Raw genomic sequence first — 27,722 nt, 5'->3', positions numbered from 1 at the left:
TATTTAGTAGAAATCATGATAATGCCGAGCTTATAGAGTTGTTCTGACAAATTGCCTAGAAAGTGCTTTGGTCAGTGCGTGAAACATGGAAGGTACTCTTACAAAGTAACTCTCTAGTACTCCCGTTTTTGTCAACAAAAGCGTAACTGTGAAAATGCCTCAAGCTTCTAATCAAAGTCTAGGAGAAAAGAAGTGGATTAAACATAAAAGTATGGAGTCTTCTTAACTCCAACAAGCAGAGTACAATGGAAAGAGCTAATGACAGCGCCTTCTCTGGATTCATTCTCCTGGGCTTCTCCAACCAGCCCCAGCTGGAAACAGCTCTCTTTGCGGTCATCCTGATCATCTACTCCTTGAGCTGTTTAGGCAATGGTGCCATTATGCTTTTGTCAACGATGGATCCTCACCTCCACTCCCCTATGTACTTCTTCCTCTCCAACCTCTCTTTTATGGATCTTTGTTTGACTACTTGCACTGTCCCTCAGACCCTGGCCAACTTTAAGGGGAAGGACAAGACCATCACCTATGGCGGCTGTGTGGCCCAGCTCTTCATTGCCTTGGGACTCGGGGGAGTAGAGTGTGTCCTCCTGTCTGTCATGGCCTATGACCGCTATGTAGCTGTGTGCCGTCCCCTCCACTACATGGTGATCGTGCATCCCCAGCTTTGCTTGCAACTGGTTGTAACTGCTTGGCTTACAGGCTTTGGCAATTCTGTAGTCCAGACAGCACTGACTATGACTCTTCCTCTCTGTGGTAAAAACCAAGTGGACCATTTCTTCTGTGAAGTTCCAGTGATGCTGAAACTGGCCTGCACCAACACCTCTGTCAATGAGGCTGAACTCTTTGCTGTCAGTGTGTTCTTTTTGGTGGTGCCCCTGTCACTCATCTTAGTATCCTATGGTCACATTACCCGTGCAGTCCTGAAGATAAAGTCGGCCCAAGGGAGACAGAAGGCTTTTGGAACCTGTGGTTCTCACCTAATGGTAGTGATTATTTTCTTTGGGACGCTCATCTCCATGTACCTTCAGCCTCCTTCCAGCTATTCACAGGATGTGAACAAAAGCATTGCATTGTTCTATACTCTGGTGACTCCCCTGCTTAATCCCCTGATTTACACTTTGAGAAACAAGGAAGTCAAAGGGGCACTAAGGAGACAAATGAGGAGAATCCTAGACTTGAGGCAGGGTTAAAGCAGTGCTTGCAGGCCCAGGAAGTTCTGCAATGGAACACTTCTGAGTGACTAAAAACTGGTTAATTTAATCAAACACATCCATGTGCGAGACAGTGTTCTAGGTACTTGAAACATATCAGTGAGACAGAAGCTCCTGTCCCCATTGAGCTAAACCTTTTGCTAGGGAGAATATATGTTAAATAAGAAATTCTAAAAATAAACTATGCTATATCATGTACTACACAATAATGGGAATGAACAATAATTACACGTACAAAAACATGAATGATTCTTACAAATGTGACTTACAGTGAGAAAACTACATACAAAATACTTCCTACTGTATGATTCCATTTACATAAAATTCAACCAAGGCACAACAAATCTCTGGTATTGAAAGTCAGAACAGTGATTCCCCTGGGGACTGGGAGTTCTCTCTTGGAAGATATGTGGGAGAGGGGCATTCTGGAGTTCTGGTCAGGTTGTGATTCTTGTTCTGGATATTGGTGATATAAAGTATTCAATCTGTGAAAATTCATCAAACCTGAAACTTAAAGTACTTGCACTTTCTGTATGGATGCTGGACTTCAAATCATTTACTTCTTAAAAGTTTTAAATAAACCAGATATTAGCAAAATACTTCGATTCTAAATGATCACACTAAGTATTTTTGTTACTTTCACATAAAATTTGGGTTTATCTTCTCAGTGATCTAAGTTTCTTCTATCCATTGACCATCTTTAATAGATTTAAAGTGTTTATGTTATGCTATGCTACGTCACTTCAGTCGTGTCCAGCTCTGTGCAACCCCATAGACAGCACCAGGCTCCCCTGTCCCTGGGATTCTCCAAGCAAGAACACTGGAGTGGGTTGCCATTTCCTTCTCCAATGCAGGAAAGTGAAAAGTGAAAGTGAAGTCGCTCAGTTGTGTCTGACTCCCAGCGACCCCATGGACTGCAGCCTACCAGGCTCCTCCATCCATGGGATTTTCCAGGCAAGAGTACTGGAGTGGGGTGCCATTGCCTTCTCCATTTAAAGTGTTTAGATATTAGCAATTTTTGGCCAACTCAGACGAACCTTGTCTTGAAGATCTCAATTTAATGAAGATCTCAATTCAAGATCATGTGTCCTGTGAGTCTCTCTGGTCTTTTCATTCCATGTAGATACTTAGTAACCAGGTCTTGAGACAAAAATCATAGTGATAATTTTCAGATGAAAATTCTACTCCTGGATTTATATTGCCTTGAATTAAGTTTATCTTGACTGAAAAAGACATTTGTTGTGAATATTTGTTTGTATATCTGCATTTTTATAATGTAGCATACAAAAATGCATAATTTACTAGTAGCCAAAAATATTTTATTTTACCAGAGATTTTAATATTTTTAGTATTCAATAGGATATGATAAAAAGGCAGATAATGAAAGGACTTTATAAAACAATGTAAAACACAGAAATAATTGTCTGGTAAGCTCAATGTGCCTTTGTGCAAATATGTTCTTCTTAAATAGTTTTTATTTAATAATGGAAAGTTGGATGGTTTTTCATGTACTATTCTGCTAATGAAATAATAGAACAAGGATTTTCTTCATTTAAGTGAAAATAGATTACTGAATTGTTGAGTTCTGTACTATTCTTATCTCTGCTTGTACTGAATATGAGTGATTTCTGATTATATTTTTTGTAATAGAGAAGATATGATTTTTTTATATCAACCCCTTGGAATTTTCTTTCAAACCATGACAGCTAGCTTCACTGATAACCATATCATTTTTTGGCACTAAAGTTCCATACTCTATAATCATCTAGATGCTTAATTTTTTTCCTTTTCAGAAAATAAATGCTGAAAATTTATCATTTCATTCAAGGTAGTCTTTTGTGAATTTCATTTCCCAATAAGATGCACTAGGTTACAGCTGATCAAAGTTCCCACTGCAAGTCCAGTCACTCCTCCTTAGCCACAGACTCAACCAAACATGGATCCATTTGATCTGTCATTCTCCATAAAGGATTTGAGCATCCAGCTTTTCTAGTATAGGAGTGGGTGGGAGGAAGTGCCTGAAACAATCCCTGGCCAATAAAACTGAGGAACAATTGTACTTGGAAAGGTCAAATTAATTTTAGCAACCATATTTATGAAGCCATTATAAATGTTGTGAAAGTGATGAGGGTGATGTAGACATGAATAACAGAAAACACTGAACACTTCTGAGGTGAGCTGAAGGGCAAGTGCTTTTTTTTTTTCTCTCTCTTAGAGCATTTGATGAACTTGAGTGTAAGCTGAGGATTGAGCGTGGCACATAGAGAGAGACTTTGCCATGAAAACATGAACAGCCAAACACTCATGTAAGGCTAGAGTGACAAGCTGAAAAGTTAAAGAGACTGAACTATGTGGCCAGATGTTTCCAGTGGACATTTCTATTTCCAGTGGGCTCCCTGGGAAGCCAGAAAGCCAGACCAAAGTTTCAAAAATATGGAACAATCTATCCTGCAACTCCATTATGCTTAGGGAACAAAAACTCGCTGGGGTACGGGGTCCTTTCTCTAACACATAGTTCTCTTGGGTAAGGCAGTTGCCAAATTTTGAAGCTTCATGAAGCAGGGGCTAAAAACCTAAGCTAGACGTCTGTGAGGGGCAGAACTTAAGGTCCAAGAGTCTTTCAGGGCTGAGAAAATAAGACTCCTGAGACTTTCTGTCAAAACCCAGGAGAAGATTGTATCTCTTCTATCTCTGCTGCTGTTACTGCTAAGTCGCTTCAGTCGTGTCCAACTCTGTGCGACCTCACCAGGCTCCCCCATCCCTGGGATTCTCCAGGCAAGAACACTGAAGTGGGTTGCCAAGAAAATGAAGTCACTCAGTCGTGTCTGACTGTTCGCGACCCCATGGACTGCAGCCTACCAGGCTCCCCCATCCATGGGATTTTCCAGGCAAGAGTTCTGGAATGGGGTGCCATTGCCTTCTCCACTTCTATCTCTAGAAGACAACAAGATAAAGGCTGAATAGAACAAGGACCTACTGTACAGCAGAAGAAACTATAGTCAATATTTTGTAACTATTTTTGTACCCAATAAAGGTTAAGAATCTGAAAAATGATATATACACACACATATTGTGATCATCATTTCATGATGTATGTAACTCAAATTACTATTCTATACATCTCAAACCTATGCAATACTGTATATAAGACATGAAGTCATAAAACTTCTAGAAGAAAACATTCCTCAGTGAGGCTGGAAGAAAATAAAAGAATAGCTATCATTAAAAAGATAAAGGATAACAACAGTTGGTGTAATTGGAAAAGGAACACCTATGTACTGTTGATGCGAATGTAATTTGGTAAGCCACTATGAAGGATAATATGAAGATACCAAAAAAACTAAAGATAGAATTTCCATGTTATCCAGCAATCCAAATTCTGCTGCTGCTACTACTAAGTCCCCTCAGTCGTGTCCGACTCTGTGCGACCCCATAGACGGCAGCCCACCAGGCTCCCCCATCCCTGGGATTCTCCAGGCAAGAACACTGGAGTGGGTTGCCATTTCCTTCTCCAATGCATGAGAGTGAAAAGTGAAAGTGAAGTCGCTCAGTCCTGTCCGACTCTTCGAGACCCCATGGACTGCAGCCTACCAGGCTCCGTCCACAGGATTTTCTAGGCAAGAGTACCAGAGTGGGGTGCCATTGCCTTCTCCATCCAAATTCTAGGTACACCAAATAAAATGAAATCACTATCTGCACTCCCATGTTCAATGGCCTCATTTTTCACAATAGACAAGATACAGAAAAAAATATAGGTGACCAAAGAGGTGAATGGCTAAAGAAAAAGTTCTACGCATATCCAAAGGAATATTATTCATTAATGAGAAAGAATGAAATACTGCCCTTTGCAGCAACATGGATGGACCTTGAGAGCATTATGCTCAGTGAAATGTCAGAGGAGAAAGACAAATGCTGTATGATCTCACATACATGTGGCATCAGAAAAGCTGAACTTGTTACAAACAGAGGGAAGAATGGTGGTTACCAGGGGCAAAGAGATAGAAGAAATGGGGAGATATTGGCAAATAGGTCCAAACTTCCAGCTAAAAATTAATTTCTGAGGAATCAAAAAAATAAAGCTTTTTAAATTTTATAAGGGGAATAAATATTTGACAAGATAAAGATCTTAGCTAACACTATGTAGTAATCACTTTACCATATGTAGGTATATCAAATCACACTTTGTACTCTTTAAACTTGCTCAATTTACATCTCATTAGATATAGAGGAAAATAAATGAAAATAAGAGTTATTATTCATTTCTTTCATCCTACTTATTTTTCCTCTCCTAACTCAGATGTTCACTATTGGTTAAGACAAAAATTTCTACATAGTTAATAAAGGAAAATACTCTAACTTAATCCTAAATACAGAGACTGCCTTCTCTTTATGATCCCAATTTCAATCCAGAGTCTGAAAGAATGGCACTTCTAAAAGTTTAATATTTTGTATGTTCATCGTAACAGCAAAAGGAGCATGATTTCTTCCATGAAGTTCCTTAGTGCAGCAAATTTTATCAATTTTCTTTTTAATGTGACTTGCAGGGATAAAAAATTACCACATTGACTTGTGTGTATTTGTCCTTATTTCTGAAAACACTGAAATTACACCATATATAAACCTGTATCTTCTAAGTGATATAAGCTAAAGAAAACATTTCCTTCTACTGTTCATCCTCAGGAAAGAGTTAAGAGATCAATCTAAAAGTGGTTGCATGTACAGTGTGAGTTTGTGGATGTTCACATCCAGCTTGTGTAATCACTTAGTAATGTGTGTTATTTAAAGCCAAATATAAACCACATTGAACATGCTGGGGAGGAATATGAGGAGAAATATTCTTTGGGAAATACTGGAGGCTTTTTCCAAGATGGGGAGTAAATTCAGAGAGAGATTGATCTTATGATAAAAATAACACATTGATGACTATGGTGCTCACTTTATTTATATTAAACCAAACAATTCTCAATGAGTGGATACATTATTAAGAAGCTTTCTAAAGAGAATCTTTGGATACTATTTAACAATCCTCAAATGCATGAAATAAGGACTGAAAAATATTTACTAAGCACTACTTGTGACCAGCTAACACAAAATCAGGACTGGGCTCCTGAGAAAGGCTTTTACAACTAACAGTGACATTGCATTGATCCTGAGTATCCCCAATAACCTAATCACTGGAAATGCCTAGGATGCTTCAGTGAGACTAAAGCCACAGGTACAGCAACAGCTTCCCTGGTGGCTCAGAGGGTAAAATATCTGCTTCAATGCAAGATACCAGGTTCAATCCTCAAGGAAGATCCCTGGGTCAGGAAGATCCCCTGGAGAAGGAAATGGCAACCCACTCCATTATTCTTGCCTGAGGAATGCCATGGACAGAGGAGCCTCATGGGCTACACTCCGTCAGGTCACAAAGAGTTGGACACAACGGAGTGACTTTCACTTTTCACAACTGAAGAGTTTCACTCTCAAAAGAGGTTAAAATTACCCTCAGAAATGGTCACCTAATTAGAATAACTTGCAGCTTCTAAAGACATTGTGGATTTAATTCATTACAAAATGGTTAAAAGAATCCACCAAACAATATACATCAGTAGAATAGACTGTTTAAAAGGAGCATGAATACCCAATCCCTATAGCTGCTTCAGGGACACCTTCCCCTGAACCCTCTGATTCAGGAGACATACAACTTCTCATTTCTGCATTTACACAGAGTACCCCTTTCCAGGAAACCACATCCACAAGACATTTCCATACTGTGATTCCCTGAGTCTGCCATATCAAGTTGAACTATGCTACAATACTTAAAAGACGGAAGAAGCTCTCAGTCATAATACAAACAGGCATCAGAAAAGAGCACACCTACAGAGGAAAGAGCTGACAGAGAACTATAATCTGTTCTTCCGTCCTCAGTGACCCTGGTTAGAGCAGAACCCTGGGCAAACAAACAGTTAACACTGAAATCTACTGACTAGGAGATAAATGAGGATATTACAGGGGTCACTATATGCTGATTACCATTCTACTAATGTTTTTAGCAGGGTGGATAGGGTCTATTTAGAATGTGATAAACCTACAGTCTACAGACTACAATTGTTCTAATGAATAAAAGTCCTAAAAGCCAGAACACTACAAAGGTGAGGACACATATCAAGCGAGAAACTCTCAAGCCTTCCTTTGCTGACTTGTATGATGCAAGTTAAATAAGGGAGAGTCCCTCATTTATTTTATATATTCCATTTTAAAAACCTAGATTCAGGAAGCAGTGTCTGACTGGTTTGGGGCCTCACAGACATTGCACATGTTGTTGCTCTTGTTTTGTATTATTTTCTAATTGCTAGTCAATCTGGTGCTGGTTAAGAACTGTGTTTCCCAAGGAAACCAGAATTGAAAGACACACATTTACCCCAGTGTTCATCGCAGCACTGTTTACAGTAGCCAGAACAATAGCCAATGGAGTCAACCTATATGTCCATCGGCAGACGAATGGGTAAGAAAGTTGTGGTACATATACACAATGGAATATTACTCAGCTACTAAAAAGAATGCATTTTATTTAGTTCTAATGAGCTGGATGAAACTGGTGCCTATTATACAGAGCAAGTAAGTCAGAAAGAAAAACACCAATATAGTATATTAATGCAATTATATGGAATTTAGAAAGATGGTAACAATGACCCTATATGCGGATCAGCAAAAGAGACACAGATGTAAAGAACAGACTTTTGGACTCTGTGGGAGAAGGTGAGGGTGGGATGATTTGAGAGAATAGCATTGAAACATGTATATTATCATATGTGAAACAGATCACCGGTCCAGGTTCAATGCATGAGACAGGGTGCTCAGGGCTGGTGCAATGGGATGACCCTGAGGGATGAGATGGGGAGGGAGGTGGGAGGAGGATTTGGGATGGGTAACACATGTACACCCATGGCTGATTCATGTGAATGTATGGCAAGAACCACCACAATATTTTAAAGTAATCAGCCTCCAATTAAAATAAATACATAAAGGAATTGTGTTTCATGGGAGTCATACTGATACTTCAGGCTTCCAAGGGTGACACATTTCCTGAGAACACTGTGTTCACCTTGTATTCCTCAGAAGGCAAAAATGATGAAAGATTATGAATTTCTCTTGGGTGTATTGACAGTTCAAACTACAGATGGGATCAAATAATTTAGCCAAGGCATGGGTACACCCACTGCAACCATTTCACAGATATTAAGAATTCAAAAGGAGGGAATTACCTAGTGTTCCGGGGTATAGGCTCCCTGTTCTTCTGCAGGGGGCATGGGTTCAATCCCTGTTCTGGGAACTAAAGAGGGAAAGCTTGTAACAGTAGATATCATTTGAAAAATTTACAAAATAGAACTGAACTTTAGGTATGTAGTATCTTTTAAGTGATCTTTTTTTATTATTATTTTAGCCTGGGATCTAGATACCTTTATTATCTGTAATTTATTCTGAAGTAAAATACACATCCAAATGATGCTCAAGCATTTGCTTAAAACAAATAAATCTGTTTTGTGGCAGTCCTCAGGAGCAGACAAGTAGCTGCTCACTCAGGAAAATGGGCTTTGTGACTTCATGTGACCTTGAGGGTTTCTGTACCAAAGAAAGTATCATTGAGGGATTTGTAAGTGACTATTTGGGCATAACTATCGAGACCTGATTGAGTAATAAGGAGAGGGGGGAAATTTCTCACCATTCCGAGTACAGAGCACTCCAAACTGCTTTTTATCAGGTGTATGTTCAGCATTACTGTGGAGTCAAAATCCTTGGTTTCACAAGTATTTAACTCAAGGGTGAAGAGTGTGGTGTGTTAGGAATATAGATAGAATCTTGACCTTGTATATAATTTACCCACACTGCCATGTCCAGCTTGCAAGACCACTTCTCAGGCAAATTGGCGAGAGGGTTCTAGACCAGGAGGATGTTAGCTGCTAGGAGAGGGAACTGTGTGATAGTTGTCATGCTTTTGTCTCCACTAAGAGACACAAATGCACTTACTTGCTTAGTGGTATATGCTGAGGAAATCTACCAAAAATCATAAATATTTCTGTGATGATTGCACAGTCAAAGCTCTAACCTCCAGAGAAAAATCACTGTTTGTGACATTTAACTGACACCAAAAAACAGAATCTATACCTGAAAATAAATTTATGGTATAAACTGAGCTATAGTAGGGATCTAAGTGGAGAAGGCAATGGCACCCCACTCCAGTACTCTTGCCTGGAAAATCCCATGGACGGAGGAGCCTGATAGGCTGCAGTCCATGGGGTCGCTAAGAGTCGGACACGACTGAAGAGAATTAGCAGTAGCAGTAGCAGGGATCTAAGAGCTACTATGGCAGATTAATTTTTTCTGGAATGTTTGTTTTGTTACTCACAATTCAGAACTCTGTGACAGTTATTTCACAATTACACAGCTACTACTAAAGCTTAGGCATGTATTTTTAAATTAATAGACACAATATTTATTTTTTCAATTTCCTTCTGATGAGTCTGAGGACATCTCCACCAAACATGGGATTTCCTGGGAATCAGGGGCAATTTTCAATATTTTTATACTTCACTAAATCTGAATTTCACAGGACGTTTGCCAGAGTAGACATTCTAAGGTCTTAACCAATTGATGCCTAAATCAAAGAGTTTATAAAATGGCATGACGAGAAAAATCTAAACATATTTTACCCTTTGAAACTTTTGCTTCATCACAGGAGGTAAAATGTGTAGAATATGCAGTAGAACTTGGGTCATATGCTGCTCAGATATAATGCCCTCGAAAATTCCTCATTTAAAAATCTCATTTTAGAAAGGAACTAAGTGGTTCACAAAATTAAAATAACCAACTTTGTACCTCACATTGGTGTTTTTCTCCTGCTGTGTACAAAAATGCATGTAAGAACTACCTGGTGTTCTTACCAACAAAGGGCTACCAGTGTCACTGCCAGCAGTGCATCATACCCTTCGCTCAGTGAGTCCTAGGCGCAGCCTTCTCTGAAATGATCCTACACAATATGGCGGCTGCACTGCTGAGGTTACAGTTGCACCTGATGTCTGAATGGCTTTACCGGGGTTAATGCAGCAAGATTTTCTTTGAGATTCAACTTTATTTTCCCCACAAGTGCTCCACCTACATCAGTGAAAAACATCAAACCATGGAATTTTAGTAGAGCCATGATCCAAATAAGAGAATGAATGGTATATTAGAGTAACTGTTAGAAAATATTATTAATAATATTCCATATAGTGTTTCAGTGGTTTTATGATCTTATTTGGGCTTCTTGTAATTTAGACACATACAATCTTTTTGCAAATAGATGTGGAGTTATGTGGAACCCAAATGGGAGTACAAACAAGAAAAGTTATTGGAGATTTTTAAAACAGTAACTACAAAGCAGATGCTGTCACAACACTGAATCAGCGTCTCTGGAAGTTGAAATGAGTATATGAACTTAGAATCTGAACACTCACTTTTCAACAGTAATGAAGTAAACAAATTCCCTTCAGAATTCTCACAGGGAATTTTAGATGACTCGTGTGGAATACACAGATACATCTAAAGAGCACTAGCATTCCAGGTCCTTCCAGTAAATTGTCCTCAGCCATCATCTGGAGTCAAGAGTCTTTTCCAAAGCACCTTCTTAATTGCCCCATTCACATCCCTGTTCCTCAGCGTATATATGAGGGGGTTGGTCATGGGGATAATGACAGTGTAGAAGAGAGACATGAACTTGTCCTGATCCTGGGAGTCACTGCTGCTGGGCTGAGTATACACATAGATGGCTGTGCCAAAGAACAGGGAGACCACCGTAAGGTGGGACCCACATGTGCCAAATGCTTTTCTCTGCCCTCCAGTGGACTTTATTCTTAAGACTTCCTTGACAATCCAACCATAGGAGAACATGATTAATGAAACAGGTGTGAGAAGCATGATGACACTGGCAAAGAAGGTCGCATACACATTCATGGTGGTGTCAACACAGGCAAGTTTGAGAAAAGGAGGGATCTCACAAAAGAAGTGGGCTAATTTATTTCTTCCACAACGAGGTAAAAGGAAGACAAGCACTGTCTGCAAAAAGGAGTTGGCAAAACCAGTGACCCACGAAGCAGAAGCCATCAAGGCACACAGACGGGGGTGCATGATTACTGTGTAGTGAAGGGGCCTGCAAACAGCTGCATAGCGGTCAAATGCCATAACTCCTAGCAGAATACATTCTGTACCTCCCAACGCCAGAGAGATGTACATTTGAACTATACAACCGCCAAAGGAAATGGATTTGTCTTCTCCGCTGAGATTAAATAGGAACTGGGGAACAATGCTGGTGGTGTAGCACATGTCCAGAAAGCTCAGGTTAGAGAGGAAAAAGTACATCGGGGTGTGAAGACGTGGGTCCAAGTAGGACAATGCAATGATGGTTGTGTTTCCCAGCAAAGTGAAGACGTAGAAGATCAAAAGGACCACAGAGAGGACTGGCTCAAGTTGAAGCCTGTCAGAGAAGCCCAGTAAGATAAATCCAACGAAAGAACTTTCATTTTTCTGTTCCATCCTTTGTTAGCACATGGCCTCTGTCAAATCAAGCATTTAGTAATTTATTAAAGGTATCTTCCAAAAAAGTGCAGGGATAAAGAGGAAAATTGTCATGTTCAAAGACACGGTCATGTGATTTTATATGCAACTCTTTGAATAAATGATGTACTCATGAAATTGAGCTCTATACTATCACAAAAAGTTATATATTTAGTTATATGTTGATAATTAGTATAAGAAAATAATAAATAATAATAATAAACTCAAATAGTGAACCTTGGTTTGCATCAGTCACACATATAAGATGCCTTTTTTAGATTGAGTTTAATAGGATTAAAGTATGATCATTATACATGTACATTTTAGAGAAAGTGGGAATGAGGGAAATCAAGGGAGAGTGATTAGAAAGAGCAAGAAAGATGTAGACAAAGGGAGAAAGATTATTTTAAATATGTATCTCATAATTCTACATAACTGGATATGCACATACATCACATGTAATAGGGGCTTCCCTTGTGGCTCAGCTGGTAGAGAATCCGCCTTCAATATGGGAGACCTGGGTTCTATCCCTGGGTTGGGAAGATCCCCAAAAGAATGGAAAGGCTACCCAATCCACTATTCTGGCCTGGACAATTCCATGGACTATATGGGGGTCACAAAGAGTCAGACAGGACTGAACGACTTTCACTTCACATGGAATAGAATAATACAAAATAATCTCTAAAATGCATTCACATATAGAAATTTATGAGCTAGAATGTACTTGTACAAAGGATTATATTACATTCAAAGTATCACTATGATACTGCCTCATGTAAACATTTTGGCAGAATAGTTACTCTAACCCTAATACACGATATTAGTGAATACTATATCCTGGTCTTTTTGTATAGTACTTTCTGAAGGAGATCAGTCCTGGGATTTCTTTGGAAGGAATGATGCTAAAGCTGAAACTCCAGTACGCTGGCCACCTCATGCGAAGAGTTGAAGGGGACGACAGAGGATGAGATGGCTGGATGACATCACTGACTCGATGGACGTGAGTCTGAGTGAACTCCGGGAGTTGGTGATGGACAGGGAGGCCTGGCGTGCCGTGATTCATGGGGTCACAAAGAGTCGGACACGACTGAGCGACTGAACTGAACTGAACTGAAAAAGTAAATTGTTTAGAGCCTGAAAAATCACCTTCAATTATACTGCTTAACTCTTGCCCTTGAGATACCTAAAATTACTAAACCTATTTAACAAGAACTGCAAAAATGTATTCACTGTGCATAGTCAGTTCATGGGCTTCCCTCTTGGCTCAGTGATAAAGAACCCACCTGCCAATGCAGGAGACGCAGGAAACACTGATTCAATCCCTGGATCGGGAAGATACCTTGAAGAAGAAAATGGCAACCCACTTCAGTACAGAATATTCTGGTGGGATAGAGTCCATGGAGTCAAAAAAAGCTGGACGTGACTTAGCGACTAAACAACAGAAGTAGTCAATTCACAGTAGAAGTTCAAAATCCAGTGACCTGTACTTACATTTTCTTTCTGTTGATTTCATTTTCGTATATTACCACAACTAAAATGCCTGAAATTCCTATAGGAGACAGGATTATTCACTATCAACATTTGAATGGCAATGAAGAACATATAAATGAGGAAGAAACAGATCAATCACAATCTCAGAAATAACACTTCTAATCACTATGGACAGAGTTTGGCCAACTTAGGGAGAAGAGGCTGAAATGGAAATTCCTTTGCATACTGTTCATTGAATGAATGTCTTCAAGACAAAGAGAATCTGGGAAGCAAAACAGAGCAGATGAATGTGCTAAGCAAGGATGTGATCTCAAATGGAATAGCACGAACCTGATCCCATAGAAAGCTGGAAAATGACTCTCCAAATAGAACTATCTGCTGGTAAAAATATTCTGTCATCACTTACAATCAATGCTACCTGAGCATTTCAAGTGGGCAGATAAAGAACTGAATTTTAAATTTAATTTTAACTCAGGTAAATTTAAATACCTAATCATTTAAATGAGTCTAGTTACTACTATACAGAATAACAAGCTGTGGAGCATGCATTGTGTCAGATGCAGTCCCACCTTGACAAAAAGGCAGCCTTTTATATACCCCACGAGTCTGTCATTGACTGCAAGCTGCCCCAAACACATCCAGGAGACCTCCTGGCAATGTGGCTCCAATTCAACTGATGGCAATTTTCTGAAGAAGGAAAGAGCTCTGAAGCTATCAGTCAATAGTTGTGACCAATATGGTGTGGACTGGTGCACCAGCCAGTAGAAAAGGTCTGAGCTGGACACCGAAAGCATTCATACAAAAGGTAGAGTGCATTCACACAAAACGTAGAGTCCATTCATAAGTGTGTGCAAGGATAGGACAGTCACCTGTGTACATTACACATCACCTTGTCATCTGCCTAATATACCAATAAATTAAATTCATATCACCTTTTCTGACCCATGTGTCTCCTCTCCAATTGAAGAACGATCATTTTTCATTAACAATAAATTAAAAAATGCATTGACACAATAACCACAAAATGGACATTCATTGTTTTAACTGCCAAACTAGTGTGTGGAAGTACACATGTTCCTTTCTTTAAGAACATAAACATTTTAAAACTACAGATATTGACAATACACTTTAAGAAACATTCTGTAATTTCATAGAAAATAAGGAGCTGAGGAAAAAATGAAAGTGTATAGTCTAATATTTTCACATTCACATATATGCTATTATTCAATTACTGAAGGACTTGTTTTATTACAGCCAAAAATCTTGTATTTCAATTTTTCCATATATACATGCTATGCTATGCTATGCTAAGTCACTTCAGTCGTGTCCGACTCTGTGGAACCCCACAGACGGCAGCCCAACAGGCTCCCCCGTCCCTGGGATTCTCCAGGCAAGAACACTGGAGTGGGTTGCCATTTCTTTCTCCAATGCGTGAAAGTGAAATCGCTCAGTCGTGTCCGACCCTCAGCGACCCCATGGACTGCAGCCCACCAGGCTCCTCCATCCATGGGATTTTCCAGGCAAGAGTACTGGAGTGGGGTGCCACTGCCTTCTCCGATATACATACTGAGACATAATGAATATACTACAATAGAATGAAATGTCTAGGAACAAAATGTTGGCTTCCATAAGGAACAGTTAAGTTTAGTTCTTAAAGTTGATGAATTTCTATAGGAATTTCTGTTTCTTTTGCCAACTAACATGTATGTTACTCAATGTAACCTTTAAAGAACACTTGCAACTGAAAACAAGCTAACTTACCAATTCCTAAAGTGCTACAGAGATCAAGTTCCAGTCCACTCAGTTTTATTCACCTTATGTGAGTGTCCTAAGCTCATTCTCTACCTTATTTCCAAATTCCTGCCTTTAATACAGCACTAGGCACTGGAACCTGGGTATGTAGATTAAGGACTCAGGTTGTATGAAATGAGTACATAAGTTGACTCTGCCAGCATTGGATATCCCTAAGCTTTCCTTAAGCAAGAAGATGCTTTCTCTTGATAATTTCAAATACCTTCACATGATACTGAAGATCAGCATTGTGTCTAGCTGGTAGGATGACATAGGAAGGCAATTTTAAACTCGCAGGATTCCTTCTGAATATAATGGCTTGGCTCTATGACGGATAGCTCATTACGAAATCGTGAGGTTGGTATGAAACAGCAGTAAAACTGGTCTGGTGAAAACTGTTTACCTGGCTGCAGTCTCTAAGGAATGGATGTCCTGTACTACTAATTAGCTGATGTTGCCTAGCTGCCCAAAGATGACAATCCTCAGGGAAAATGAATATCAAAGAGAATGCAAGAGATTACTTAATCTGCCTCTTTTGTAACTTCTCATAAATGACAGAGGTCAGATAACTCCCTAGACTTTGCAGTTATCTTAGCTCTCCTCTTTAAATGGCTTAGGTATTTTACTAAACACTGGAGATTTTTTCACACAATTGTAAAGAAAAAAAAAATACTGCATATATAAATAAGAACTCATTCAGTTACTTAACTTTAAATATAAATTAATTTTCACCTAATATTCATAACCAAATTTTTTTTGTTTTATAATTAAATGTTTTTATTTTTCATTGAAGGAGAATTGCTTTACAGTATTGTGTTGGCTTCTACCAAACATCATATGAATCAGCCATAAGTATACCTATGTCCCTTACCTCTTATGCCTCCCTCCACATCCTACCCTACTAGGTTTTACAGAGGCCCTGTTTGAGTCCCTGAGTCATACAGCAAATTATAACCAACTTCTAAGAGATCACAGAGTTAAAGTTTAGGCAGATTTTAACCTTTAAGGTAATATATTAAATGGCAACACCCACACTTTACTCCCAAACTTCTAATGTGGCTAAGGAAAAACACCAAGTCCTTTATAACATTGTTCAATTTCTATCAGAGAGTTGCAATAATTTACTTAACCAAACAGAAAAACTACTGACTTTTTAAATGGAACTTCCGTGCTGCTACTGCTGCTAAGTCGCTTCAGTCGTGTCCGACTCTGTGCGACCCCATTGACGGCAGCCCATCAGGCTCCCCCGTCCCTGGGATTCTCCAGGCAAGAACACTGGAGTGGGTTGCCATTTCCTTCTCCAATGCAGGAAAGAGAAAAGTGAAAGTGAAGTCGCTCAGTCGTGTAACCCCATGGACTGCAGCCTTCCAGGCTCCTCTGTCCATGGGATTTTCCAGGCAAGAGTATTGGAGTGGGGTGCCATTGCCTTCTCTGGAACTTCCGTGGTTTGCTTCAATTCAACTCATCTTTGCATTTACGATGCACATGATTGAGTTAATTAAGATAGCTATAATTGCTCAAGTAAATTGAAAGAAACTTGAAGAGTATTGTGCCTACTGAAGTTTGAAGATCAATCAATTTCGAAACAACGTATACACTTGACTATACAAGCAAAAGGCAGGAATACTTAACATCTGTCTATGGAAAGCTTTGACCTAACCATCAAATGCAGCTTCAAAAAATATAAAATCTCTTTTTCCCACTAGAACACATTTTGTTTCAGAGTAATAGACCACTGTTACTTAGTAGTATAAGCTATCTCAGAGAAAGCTATTTAGGTTTGAAGCATGTTGGTTTTTATATGTTATTAGTCAGAAAAGCACAGAGAACTTCAATAATTAACTTACATTTTATAGCCAGCCATTTCCCATACAGGCATAAATCCTTTTTTTTAATAATATTCTATGTGTAAGGAGAAACTATCTCTTCCTTAAAATAGTCTTAATTAGAATTTTCTCGGTAATCTGGCCACTATTTAAATCCCAACATAATATTTATAAGGAGGCCAAGGAAAGACCGTTATGTCATAGGGTGTCCAGAGGTGGAAAGAATCATAGACCTGCTATTAACACTTCTTCCTGGTTCAATCTTGCTGCTGCAAACATTAATTGGCAAAATAATGTTGGCTAATAATTTGACGTTATCTAGGAATGCTTCGGAGAAGGCAATGGCACCCCTCTCCAGTACTCTTGCCTGGAAAATCCATGGACAGAGGAGCCTGGTAGGCTACAGTCCATGCGGTCGTGAAGAGTCGGACAGGACTGAGCGACTTCACTTTCACTTTTCACTTTCCTGCATTGGAGAAGGAAATGGCAACCCACTCCAGTGTTCTTGCCTGGAGAATCCCAGGGACGGGGAAGCCTGGTGAGCTGCCGTCCATTGGGTTGCACAGAATCAGACACAACTGAAGCGACTTAGCAGCAGCAGCAGGAATGCTTACTTGAAATTACATGCTTTTTTTTCCTATGCTGTTTTTCAAAATTCTTGTTTTATATTGGAATATAATACATTGGAATATAATACAACAAAAGCATGATCTATTTTTTTTTAAATCTAAAAGGGATGATTCACCAAAATAAAATCATTATTAAAGACCCAGTTAAGAGGATAATTAGATAAGCTACACACTGGAAGAAAATATTTTCAAACTGCTTCTCATAGAAAACACTCATATCTTGAATATACAAAGAACTCTCAAAACTCTACAATAAGAAAATAACTCAGTTAAAAAACATTTGAGCAAATAACTCACCAGTGTAAATATACAGATGGTAAAGATGTCTTGATGAAACATGAAAACATGTTTAGCATCACTAATCATCAGCAAAATGCAGACTAAAACCGTGAAGACATATCACCACCTACCTACTAGAACAACAAAAATCAAAAATATAGGAACAAAACCAAATGTTGGTGAGATTGTGGAAAAGTTGAATCACTCATACATTACTAATGAGAAAATAAAATGGTGCAGCTACTTGATAAAAGAGCTTGGCTGTTTCTTTAAAAACTGAATATCCACTTGCCATATGCCCAGTAATCATGTTCTTGGGCATTTATGGCAGAGAAACAAAAATTTATTCCACACAAAATCCTGTGCACAAGTATTCATAACAGCTTTATCTGTAACAGCAAAAAGCTGAAAGCAACTAAAATATTCTAAACAAATACTGGTACATACATACCATGGAATACTACTTGGCAATAAAAAAGAATACACTATTGATACACACCACATCTTGGATGAATCTCAAGGGTATTATGTTGAATGAAAATAAGTCTGTGCTAATAGGTTAAATATGATCCCATCTATATAACACCCATGAAATAAAAAAATAATAGAGACAGAGACCAAATTAGTACTGCCCAGAAGTTAGGGATGGTTTTACAGAGGGTTCAGGGGAGAGGGCTGCTTCCCTGATAGCTCAGTTGGTAAAGAATCCATCTGCAATGTAGAGGACCCGGGTTTGATTCCTGGGTTGGGAAGATTCCTTGGAGAAGAGAAAGGCTACCCACTCCAGTATTCCAGCCTAGAGAATTCCATGGACTGTATCGTGCAGGGGGGCTAAAGAATTAGATGTAACTGAATGACTTTCACTTTCAGGGGAAGGGAGGGACTAGCTGTGACTATACCCTAAAGGGTTATCACAAAGAAGATGTGTGTGGTGATGGGATAAATCCATATCTTGATTGCGATGGTAGCCTCAGGAATCTACACGGGGAAAAATTTATATAGACCTAAACACACACAATGCACATATGTCAGTTTCCTTGTTTTTAAATTGTATTAGAGTTGTATAATGGGCTTCCCTGGTAGCTCAGCTGTAAAGAATCCACCTGCAAGCAGGAGACTCCGTTAGATGCCTGAGTTGGGAAGATCCCCTGGAGAAGGGACAGGCTACCCACTCCAGTAATCTTGGGCTTCCCTGGTGGCTCAGAGGGTAAACAATCTGCCTGCAGTGCAGGAGACCTCAGTTTGGTCACTGGGTTGGGAAGATTCCTTGGAAGAGGGCATGGCAACCACTCCAGTATTCTTGCCTAGAGAATCCCCATGGACAGAGGTGCCTGGTAGGCTACAGTCCATAGGGTTGCAAAGAGTCAGACATGACTGAGCAACTAAGCACAGCACAGCATAGTTATATAACATAAAATCACTGGGAGAAAATAGATCAAATTTTCAAGACTTCTCTCTACTAACTTTGGACTTTCCCGTCGATCTGTAATTATTTCAAAATAAAAAGTATAAAAAGAAAAAAGACTTGAATAGCACAAGAACTAGAGAATGAGGAAAAGAGGGACAGACAGAGACACAAAGCAACAAGAATGGCAAAGAGAGAGAAAAGGAGAGAGGAAGCTGTTCAAAAGGGTAGAAGGTTCCTGTTCACTCATGACATACTGGATCCATATCTCCTCTCCTCCCATGGATACAATGAATCTACAGTTTTACACAGAACAACTTCTTCGAAAAGAAATGTGGAAACTAGCTGGGTAAATCCTATACACAAGGTGAATAGGACAAGACCCAACTAAAATCATTAGAAGATAAAAAAATAAATAAATCATTAGAAGAGGCAGAGACAAAATCTCTATATGAAACCCACCCTTGGAGCCACAATATAGAAGCAGGTGGGAAGTCACCACCGTCGGTTTCTCCTGGAGGAACAAAGTGTCCCACACCTGGGACCCTAACTTTGAAGACTTAACGCCTGAAACATGACCCTCCAAAACACAGAGCTCTGAAAGCCAATGAAGCTTGTGTCCATGAAATCCATGAGGCTACAAAGAACTGAGAAACAGTTCTTAACAGGCTCACCCAGGCTCACTGTGGCTGTCTCTCCAGGGCATAGCACACAGACACAGACTGAAACCTCCAGCTTGTCCCTGAAAGAAGCCTATTTCCTTATCTTAAAAGCTAAGACTTCTAACACATATCTAGGGGCCAATTGCAATCCTCACCAAACACCTGAGAAGCCAAAAGGGGCCATCCTCATGCTCTCCCTCTGTCCCACCTCAGGTCACACGTGTCTCTGTGAAAGGAGCTTGTGCACCTGTGCGGCCACCCAGGTTTTGTGGCTGCTGCCAGAGGTCACAGGCTTATCGTGTAGCCCAGGCCCCCTCCAGGGCTTGCGTTCCTGGGTCCAACAGGACAGTAGCAAACTAAGCAACAGCTCCTAACTGGCTGCCTGTGCCCCGCACCTCCCCCTCTCCTCCCACTTAGGGCTAAATGTGAAAGGAACAGACAGAAACTCGCATCTCCCAGTCTTCTCCTGAAGCAGATGAGAGGGTAACAAGCAGGAAGGTCAGGGGTCTCCAAACGGAGGAAATAGGCTGCAAGTGTCAGACATTTTTCTCTTAAAATTCTCTGTTGTCATGACGACACCTTGTTCTACCTGAACTTAACTTTTCTCAAACCTTGAGCTAACCAATGTGTTTTTCTTATGGAAATGTTTTTCTTAAGCTACGTTAATTAAACCATGTATTTGCTTTGCAATTTGCCTTTCTTCAAAACGGTTCCACCTAAGACTTAACTTTTGGCTGATAATTGCTTAACAAACCAGAATTGCTTTATGGCTGAGGGATGACACATCTCCTGCCACCCTATCTCAAAAATGCATATTGTGGGAAAGGGGCCTGGTGAAACTCCCTCGGTCTTCAGGTGTCTCTCTTATCTGATTAATAGCTTTCTAACAGACATAAAACATCCAGCTAAAGACTAGCAGGGGCCACGCTCTCCGTCCCCCTTCTGATGTTTATGTCAGGAGCTTTCTCTGTCCCTTGTTATATTTTAATAAAATTCTGCTATACAAAAGCTCTTGAATGATCAAGCCTGGTCCCTGGTCCCGAAGTTAAATCTTCTTCGGAGATCATGAATCTGACATCATTCACTGTAAGCTATCAGTGGTATACTTTCATATTTGAAGTTATTCCCTGATGGTCCACCTTCCAATCAGCCTCCATCTAGATGCTGACTGAGATCCTCCGCTTTAGAACATTAAGAGGTCTTGACAAACCTTTAAATGCTGGGAGCCACTAAGAGTAAGGTGGAGCAGAAATATTCCACAATTGTTAACAAGCTACATCCCTGCCTGAGAGAGAAAGCAGGGGACAGAGACAGTGGTAGACAGAGAAGGACTCTTCTTTAAGCTACTGGATTTTCAGGGTCTTCTTATAGCAGCTTACCCTTTAATTCAACTAATTGAGTTTTCCTCTCACACCTCTAGATTTTCCTTCCAATCTCATGAAGAGTCTTAAAATTCTCTATTTCCCAATCATTAAATGTTGAGCTGCCTCAAACCTTGGTCTTCAGTCTTCTTCTTTCTCTAAAATCTCTCATGTAATGTCCTTCATTCTTTTGGTTACCAGGAGTAATGACCGTTAGCAGTTGCCGGGATATAAAAATAGAATCTGGGTAATAAATTCTAACCTTTTTTTTTTTTTTTTTTTTTGTCTTTTCCTTGGTGCTTAGTCTTGTTTCACTTTCTCATAGGGTACCTGGCACAGAGGCATCGTGCCCCAGACTTCAGCTCAGGAGACTATGTGCAGAAGTGCTGTGAATGACACAATTCTAGATGGCGGCAGCAGGCCGTGCACAGAGACGCTGCACCTGGCACTGGGGTGTGGAGCCACAGGCAGTGCAGCTGTGCCTGCCCAGGGAGAATCCTGCAACCTGCTTCCCAGTGATGAGAGACCCCAATCACACAACCTGAGGATGGGCTGTCCAGCAGAGGGCATACTCTAGATGGTGAGCTCCCATTTCTCCATTTTATGACTAAAGGATAAAACTTCTCTTTGCTTCTACTTTTTTAAAATATTTATTTTTATGTATTTACTTGACTGTGGCAGATCTTAGTTGTGGCAAGCAGGACCTAGTTGCCCAAGCAAGGATCAAACCCAGGTCCCCTGCACTGGGAGTGCAGAGTCTTAGCCACTGGGCCCCCAGGGAAGTTCCTTCCTTTGCTTCTGAGCTGAACTCTGTCTTGTTCTATGGGCACGATCAACACCCAGCAGAAGGACCATTTTTAGGGCCCAACTTCAAAGCATTGGTAACAGTTGCAAACGTCTTTGACAGTCAGAAACTTCAAAATTTGTATTTATGATCCAGAACATTTTTATAGGCCCCCAGACTCTTGGTCATATCCTAGGCTTTCCCAGAAAAGATAACTTGAAACAAAGGTTTATGCACAAGCACTTAATGCAGAATGAGATACAACATCAGGAGTGAAAGAAAGGGAATAGAAGAGGCAGAAAAGCGGGCTTGTCAAGGATACATTATCAAATTTGCCATTAGTATGGAGTAACTGGGTGCTCAATCACATTTGTCCCCCTGAAGTATGTCTTAGGAGACATCCAACAGATCCCCAGCCCAGGAGAAGAAAGGAAAAATAATCTGCTCATCAGCTCCCATTTTCCATTAGTCAAATCTTCACTCTGAATCTGAGCAGTCCCATGTACGGCCCTTGCTGGTGACAGACCCCTCTGTGTCCCCACTTACTGATTTGTTCTCTTTGTTTCATAATGTTTGGCCATGCTGCGTGGCATGTGGACCTTAGTTCCTGATCAGGGATGGAACCCTTGACCTCTGCAGTGAAAGCGAGGACTCTTAACCACCAGGCCAACAGGAAAAGACCTCCCACTGATTGGATTTTTTCTTTTGTTTTTGCTGTGCTCGGTCTTTGTTGTGGCTCTTCCTTGCTCCATGCAGGCTTTCTCTAGCTGTGGTGCAAGGGCTTCTCATTGCCGTGGCTTCTCTTGTTGGCGACCATGGGCTCTAGGGCATGCCGGCTTCAGTAGTTGTGGCTCATGGGATCTAGAGAGCTGGCTGGGTAGCTGTGCACATGGCCTTAGTTGCTCTTCATCATGTAGGAACTTCCTGGACCAGGAATGTAATTCTGTTCGTTGCATTGGCAGCAGGATTCTACCACTAGACCACCAGGGAAGGCCCTACTTATTGTTGACTGGGAAAGAGGCTATGGAAATACACTGTGACCTCCTAGACCCTCCAAGTGGAACAAAGAACAGACCCTAACAGTTACTAGTTATGGAGGTAAACAATGCACAAAGAAAGACGGGACAGGCAAGCAGAAGAGCAGCCATATCTTAAACAATAAATTGGTCACAAGGACTTGGAAATCAGCCTTCCCCGTATGAACATTCCAGGCCATCGTACTGGAAGATAAGAGACCACCACATCAAAGAGATGGAAGCCATGACAACTGTGGCAATCTAGATCAGGAAGCCCTAAGTAGACCCAGAAGCCTACTGCAAGGCATTTGAGTGAGTCCAGCCGAGACCAGAATTGTCCAGCTAAACTTAGCCCAAATGCTGATGCACATAATTGTGAGATAAATTAATGATTAAAGTTTTAAGCAACTAAATTTTGAAGTGATTTGTTATACAGAAGAAGCTAACTGATATCTACCCTTTGGCATCTGAACACATGTGTTGGAGCAGTAACAATTCTTAGGAAATGATAAAGGTTAATATTCCTTACAGCATTTCAGTGGTTTCCTGTTCTTATTTTGGCTGTAATTTCATGTAATATATTCATATGGCATTTTGCAAATAGATGTAGAATAATGTACTTAAAAGTGAGTGCAAACAAGAAAAACCCTAGAACTTTAAAAAACAATAACTACAAAACAGATGCTGTCAGAACACCGAATCCGCGTCTCTGGAAGTTGAAATGAACACAAAAACTTAGAATTTGACCACTCATGTTTCAAAGGGAATGAACAGAGCTTCCAAAGGAAATTTTAGATGGCTCATGGGGCACACATATATATCTGAATAGTTTCTGGCGTTCAAAGTCCTTCCATTAAACTGTTCTCTTCAGCCATCATCTGGAGTCAGAGTCCTTCCAAAGCACCTTCTTAATTGCCCCATTCACATCCCTGTTCCTCAGCGTATATATGAGGGGGTTGGTCATGGGGATAATGACAGTGTAGAAGAGAGACACGAACTCGTCCTGATCCTGGGAGTCGCTGCTGCTGGGCTGAAAATACACATAGATGGCTGTGCCAAAGAACAGGGAGACCACCGTGAGGTGGGACCCACATGTGACAAATGCTTTTCTTTGCCCTGCAGTGGACTTTATTCTTAAGACCACCCTGACAATCTGACCATAGGAGAACATGATTAATGAAATAGGTGTGAGAAGCATGATGACACTGCCAAAGAATGTCACATACACATTCATAGTGGTGTCAACACAGGCAAGTTTGAGAAAAGAAGGGACCTCACAAAAGAAGTGGGCTAATTTATTTCTCCCACAACGAGGTAAAAGGAAGACAAGCACTGTTTGCAATAAGGAGTTGGCAAAACCACTGACCCACGAAGCAGAAGCCATCAAGGCACACAGACGGGGCTGCATGATTACTGTGTAGTGAAGGGGCCTGCAAACAGCTGCACAGCGGTCAAATGCCATAACTCCTAGCAGAATACATTCTGTACCTCCCAACGTCAGAGAGATGAACATTTGAACTACACAGCCACCAAAGGAGATGGATTTGTCTTCTCCGCTGAGATTGAATAGGAGCTGTGGAACAATGCTAGTCGTGTAGCACATGTCCAGAAAGCTCAGGTTAGAGAGGAAAAAGTACATCGGGGTGTGAAGACATGCGTCCAAGTAGGACAATGCAATGATGGTTGTGTTTCCCAGCAAAGTGAAGACGTAGAAGATCAAAAGGACCACAAAGAGGACTGGCTCAAGTTGAAGTCTGTCAGAGAAGCCCAGTAAGATAAATCCAGCAAAAGAACTTTCATTTTTCTGTCCCATCCTTTGTTAGCACATGGCTCCTGTCAAATCAAGTGTTTAGCAATTTATTAAAAGTATCTTTCCAAAAAGTGCATAGATGAAGAGGAAAATCTGTCATGTTCAAAGACATTAAAAAAAAACAAAACAAAGACATGGTCATGTGATTTTATATGCAACTATTTGAATAAATTATGTACTCATTAAAATGGATATATTTTAAATTAATTAGGTCTTTCCTATTCAGAAAAATTATATATTGAAATAAATATAAGAAAAGAAAAATAATAAAATCAAGTAATGAACTTTAGTTTGCATCAATCCTAGATATAAAATGCCTGTTTTAGATTGAGTTTAATAGGATGAAAGTATAATGATTATTTATGTACATCTTAGAGAAAGTGGGAATGAGGGAAAATCAAGGGAGAGAGATTAGAAAGAGTAAGAAAATGTAGACAAAGGGAGAAAGTTTATTCTAAATATGTATCTCATAATTCTACATAACTTGATTTGCACATACCTCACATGTAATAGAATAATACAAAATGATCTCTAAAATGCATTCAGATATAGAAATTTATGAGCTAGAATGTAGTTTTACAAAAGATTATATTACATTCAATATATCACTGAGATACTTCTCATAGATACATTCTGGCAAAATAGTTATCTCTACTCCTAATGCATTATATTTGTGAATGCTATATGCTGGTCTTTCGGTATAGCAGTAAAAACTAAATTGCTCAGAGCCTGAAAATATCACCTTTAATTATAGTGCTTAACTTTTGTCCTTGAGATACCTAAAATTACTATACCAATTTAACAAGAACTCCAAAAATTTATTCACTGTACATAAGCAGTTCACAGGCTTCCCTGTTGGCTCAGTGGTAAAGAAACCGCCTGCCAATGCAGGAGATGCAGGAAAGGCAGGTTCAGTCCCTGAATTGGGAAAATAACTTGAAGAAGAAAATGGAACACACTTCAATACAGAGAATCCTGGGGAGCTACAGTCCATGAGGTCAAAACAAGCTGGACTTTACTTAGTGACTAAACAACAAAAGTAGTCACTTTGCAACAGAATTTCAAACTCCAGCGACCAGACTTACCTCTTCTTTCTGCTGATTTCAGTGTCATATATTACCAATAACTAAAATGCCTGGAATTCCTACAGGAGATAGGATTATTCACTATCAACATTCTAATGACAATGAAAAACACATAAATGAGGAGGCAATGGATCTATCACAGTCTCAGAAATAACACTTCTAATCACTATGGACAGAGTTTGGCCAGGTTGGGGAAAAGAGGCTGAAATGCGAATTCCTTTGCATGCTGTTTATTGAGTGAATGTCCTCAAGACAAAGAGAATCAGGGAAGCAAAACAGAGCAGACAAATGTGTTAAGCAAGGATGTGATCTCAAATGGAATACATGAACGTGATCCCATAGAAAGCTGGAAAAGGACTCTCCAAATAGAGCTATCGGCTGATAAAAATATTGTGCTTCACTTACACAATCACTGCTATCCACATGCTGCTACCTGAGCCTTTCAAGTGGGACAGATAAAGAACTGAATTTTAAATTTAATTTTCATTCAGGTAAATTTAAATACCTACTTATTTAGATGTGACTAGTTACTACTATCGGAGAGGGCAATGGCACCCCACTCCAGTGCTTTTGCCTGGAGAATCCCATGGGCGGAGGAGCCTGGTAGGCTGCAGTCCATGGGGTCACTAGAGTCGGACATGACTGAGCGACTTCACTTTCACTTTTCACTTTCATGCATTGGAGAAGGAAATGGCAACCAACTCCAGTGTTCTTGCCTGGAGAATCCCAGGGAGGGGAAGCCTGGTTGGCTGCCGTCTATGGGGTTGCACAGAGTCGGACACGACTGAAGCAATGCAGCAGCAGTAGCAGCAGTTACTACTATACAGAATAACAAGCTGTGGAGCATGCGTTGTGTCAGATTTAGTTCCACCTTGACAAAAAGGCAGTCTTTTATAAATCCCACCAGTCTGTCATTGACTACAAGCTGCCCCAACCACATTCAGAACTTCTGGCAATGTGGCTCCATTCAACTGATGGTAATTTTCTAAAGAAGGAAAGGGCTGTGAAGCTGTCAGTCAATACCCATGACAAATATGGTGTGGATCAGTGCAGCAGCCAGTAGAAAATATCTGAGCTGGACATTGAAAGAATTCATAAAAAATGAGAGTCCATTCATACAAAATTTAGTCCATTCATAAGTGTGTGCAAGGATGGAAAGACAGTCACCAGTATACATTACACCATCGCTGCCAAGTCGCTTCAGTTGTGTCTGACTCTGTGCGACCTCACGGACTGCAGCCTACCAGGCTTCTCAGTCCATGGGATTCTCCAAGCAAGAACACTGGAGTGGGTTGCCATTTCCTTCTCCAATGCATGAAAGTGGAAAGTGAAAGTGAAGTCACTCAGTCGTGTCTGACTCTTAGGGACCCCATGGACTGCAGCCTACCAGGCTCCTCGGTCCATGGGATTTGCCAGGCAAGAGTACTGGAGTGGGGTGCCATTGCCTTCTCCATACATTACACATCACCTTGTTATTTGCCTAATTCACCAATAAATTAAACATTCAGATCACCTTTTCTGACCCACATTTCTCCTCTCAAATTGGTGTTCTTCTCAATTGAAGAATGATCATTTTTCATTAACAGAAATACAAAAATGCATTGACACAATAACTGCAAAATGGACCTTCATTGTTGTAATTATCAAGCTAGCATTTGGAAGATTACGTTTGTTCATTTCTTTGAGAAAATGAACATTTTAAAACTACAGATAATGACAATACACTTTAAGAAACATTCTGTAATTTCACAGAAATACGAGCTGAGGAAAAAATGAAGGTGTACAGTCTAACATTTTCAC

General features: G+C 40.1%; 2 protein-coding genes and 1 pseudogene across 2 annotated transcripts; 1 reads left to right on the top strand and 2 right to left on the bottom strand.

The window, feature by feature from the left end:
* Positions 1–245: 245 nt before the first annotated feature.
* LOC109576725 (olfactory receptor 2G6-like) lies at positions 246–1,190 on the top strand. The gene has a single exon (XM_019985364.2). It carries the CDS (start codon positions 246–248, stop codon positions 1,188–1,190), a length of 945 nt encoding a protein of 314 aa, XP_019840923.2.
* A 9,624-nt stretch (positions 1,191–10,814) lies between these two features.
* Positions 10,815–11,777, bottom strand: LOC109576724 (putative olfactory receptor 2B8; annotated as a pseudogene).
* Positions 11,778–23,901: 12,124 nt separating this feature from the next.
* On the bottom strand, positions 23,902–24,862 carry LOC109576619 (putative olfactory receptor 2B8). Its single transcript, XM_070777540.1, has one exon. The coding sequence runs from the start codon at positions 24,838–24,840 to the stop codon at positions 23,902–23,904; it is 939 nt and encodes a 312-aa protein (XP_070633641.1). The 5' UTR covers positions 24,841–24,862.
* Between the last annotated feature and the right edge of the window lie 2,860 nt (positions 24,863–27,722).

This window comes from Bos indicus, chromosome 23, assembly GCF_029378745.1.
Source record: "Bos indicus isolate NIAB-ARS_2022 breed Sahiwal x Tharparkar chromosome 23, NIAB-ARS_B.indTharparkar_mat_pri_1.0, whole genome shotgun sequence".
Taxonomy (NCBI): Eukaryota; Metazoa; Chordata; class Mammalia; order Artiodactyla; family Bovidae; genus Bos; species Bos indicus.
The sequence above is the reverse complement of the archived record's forward strand: the minus strand, read 5'-3'. Positions and strand labels throughout refer to the sequence as shown.

Excerpts from the sequence above, each read along its gene's own strand:
- LOC109576725 (XM_019985364.2), top strand. The coding sequence starts at position 246 with ATGGAAAGAGCTAATGACAGCGCCTTCTCTGGATTCATTCTCCTGGGC.
- LOC109576619 (XM_070777540.1), bottom strand. The coding sequence starts at position 24,840 with ATGGGACAGAAAAATGAAAGTTCTTTTGCTGGATTTATCTTACTGGGC.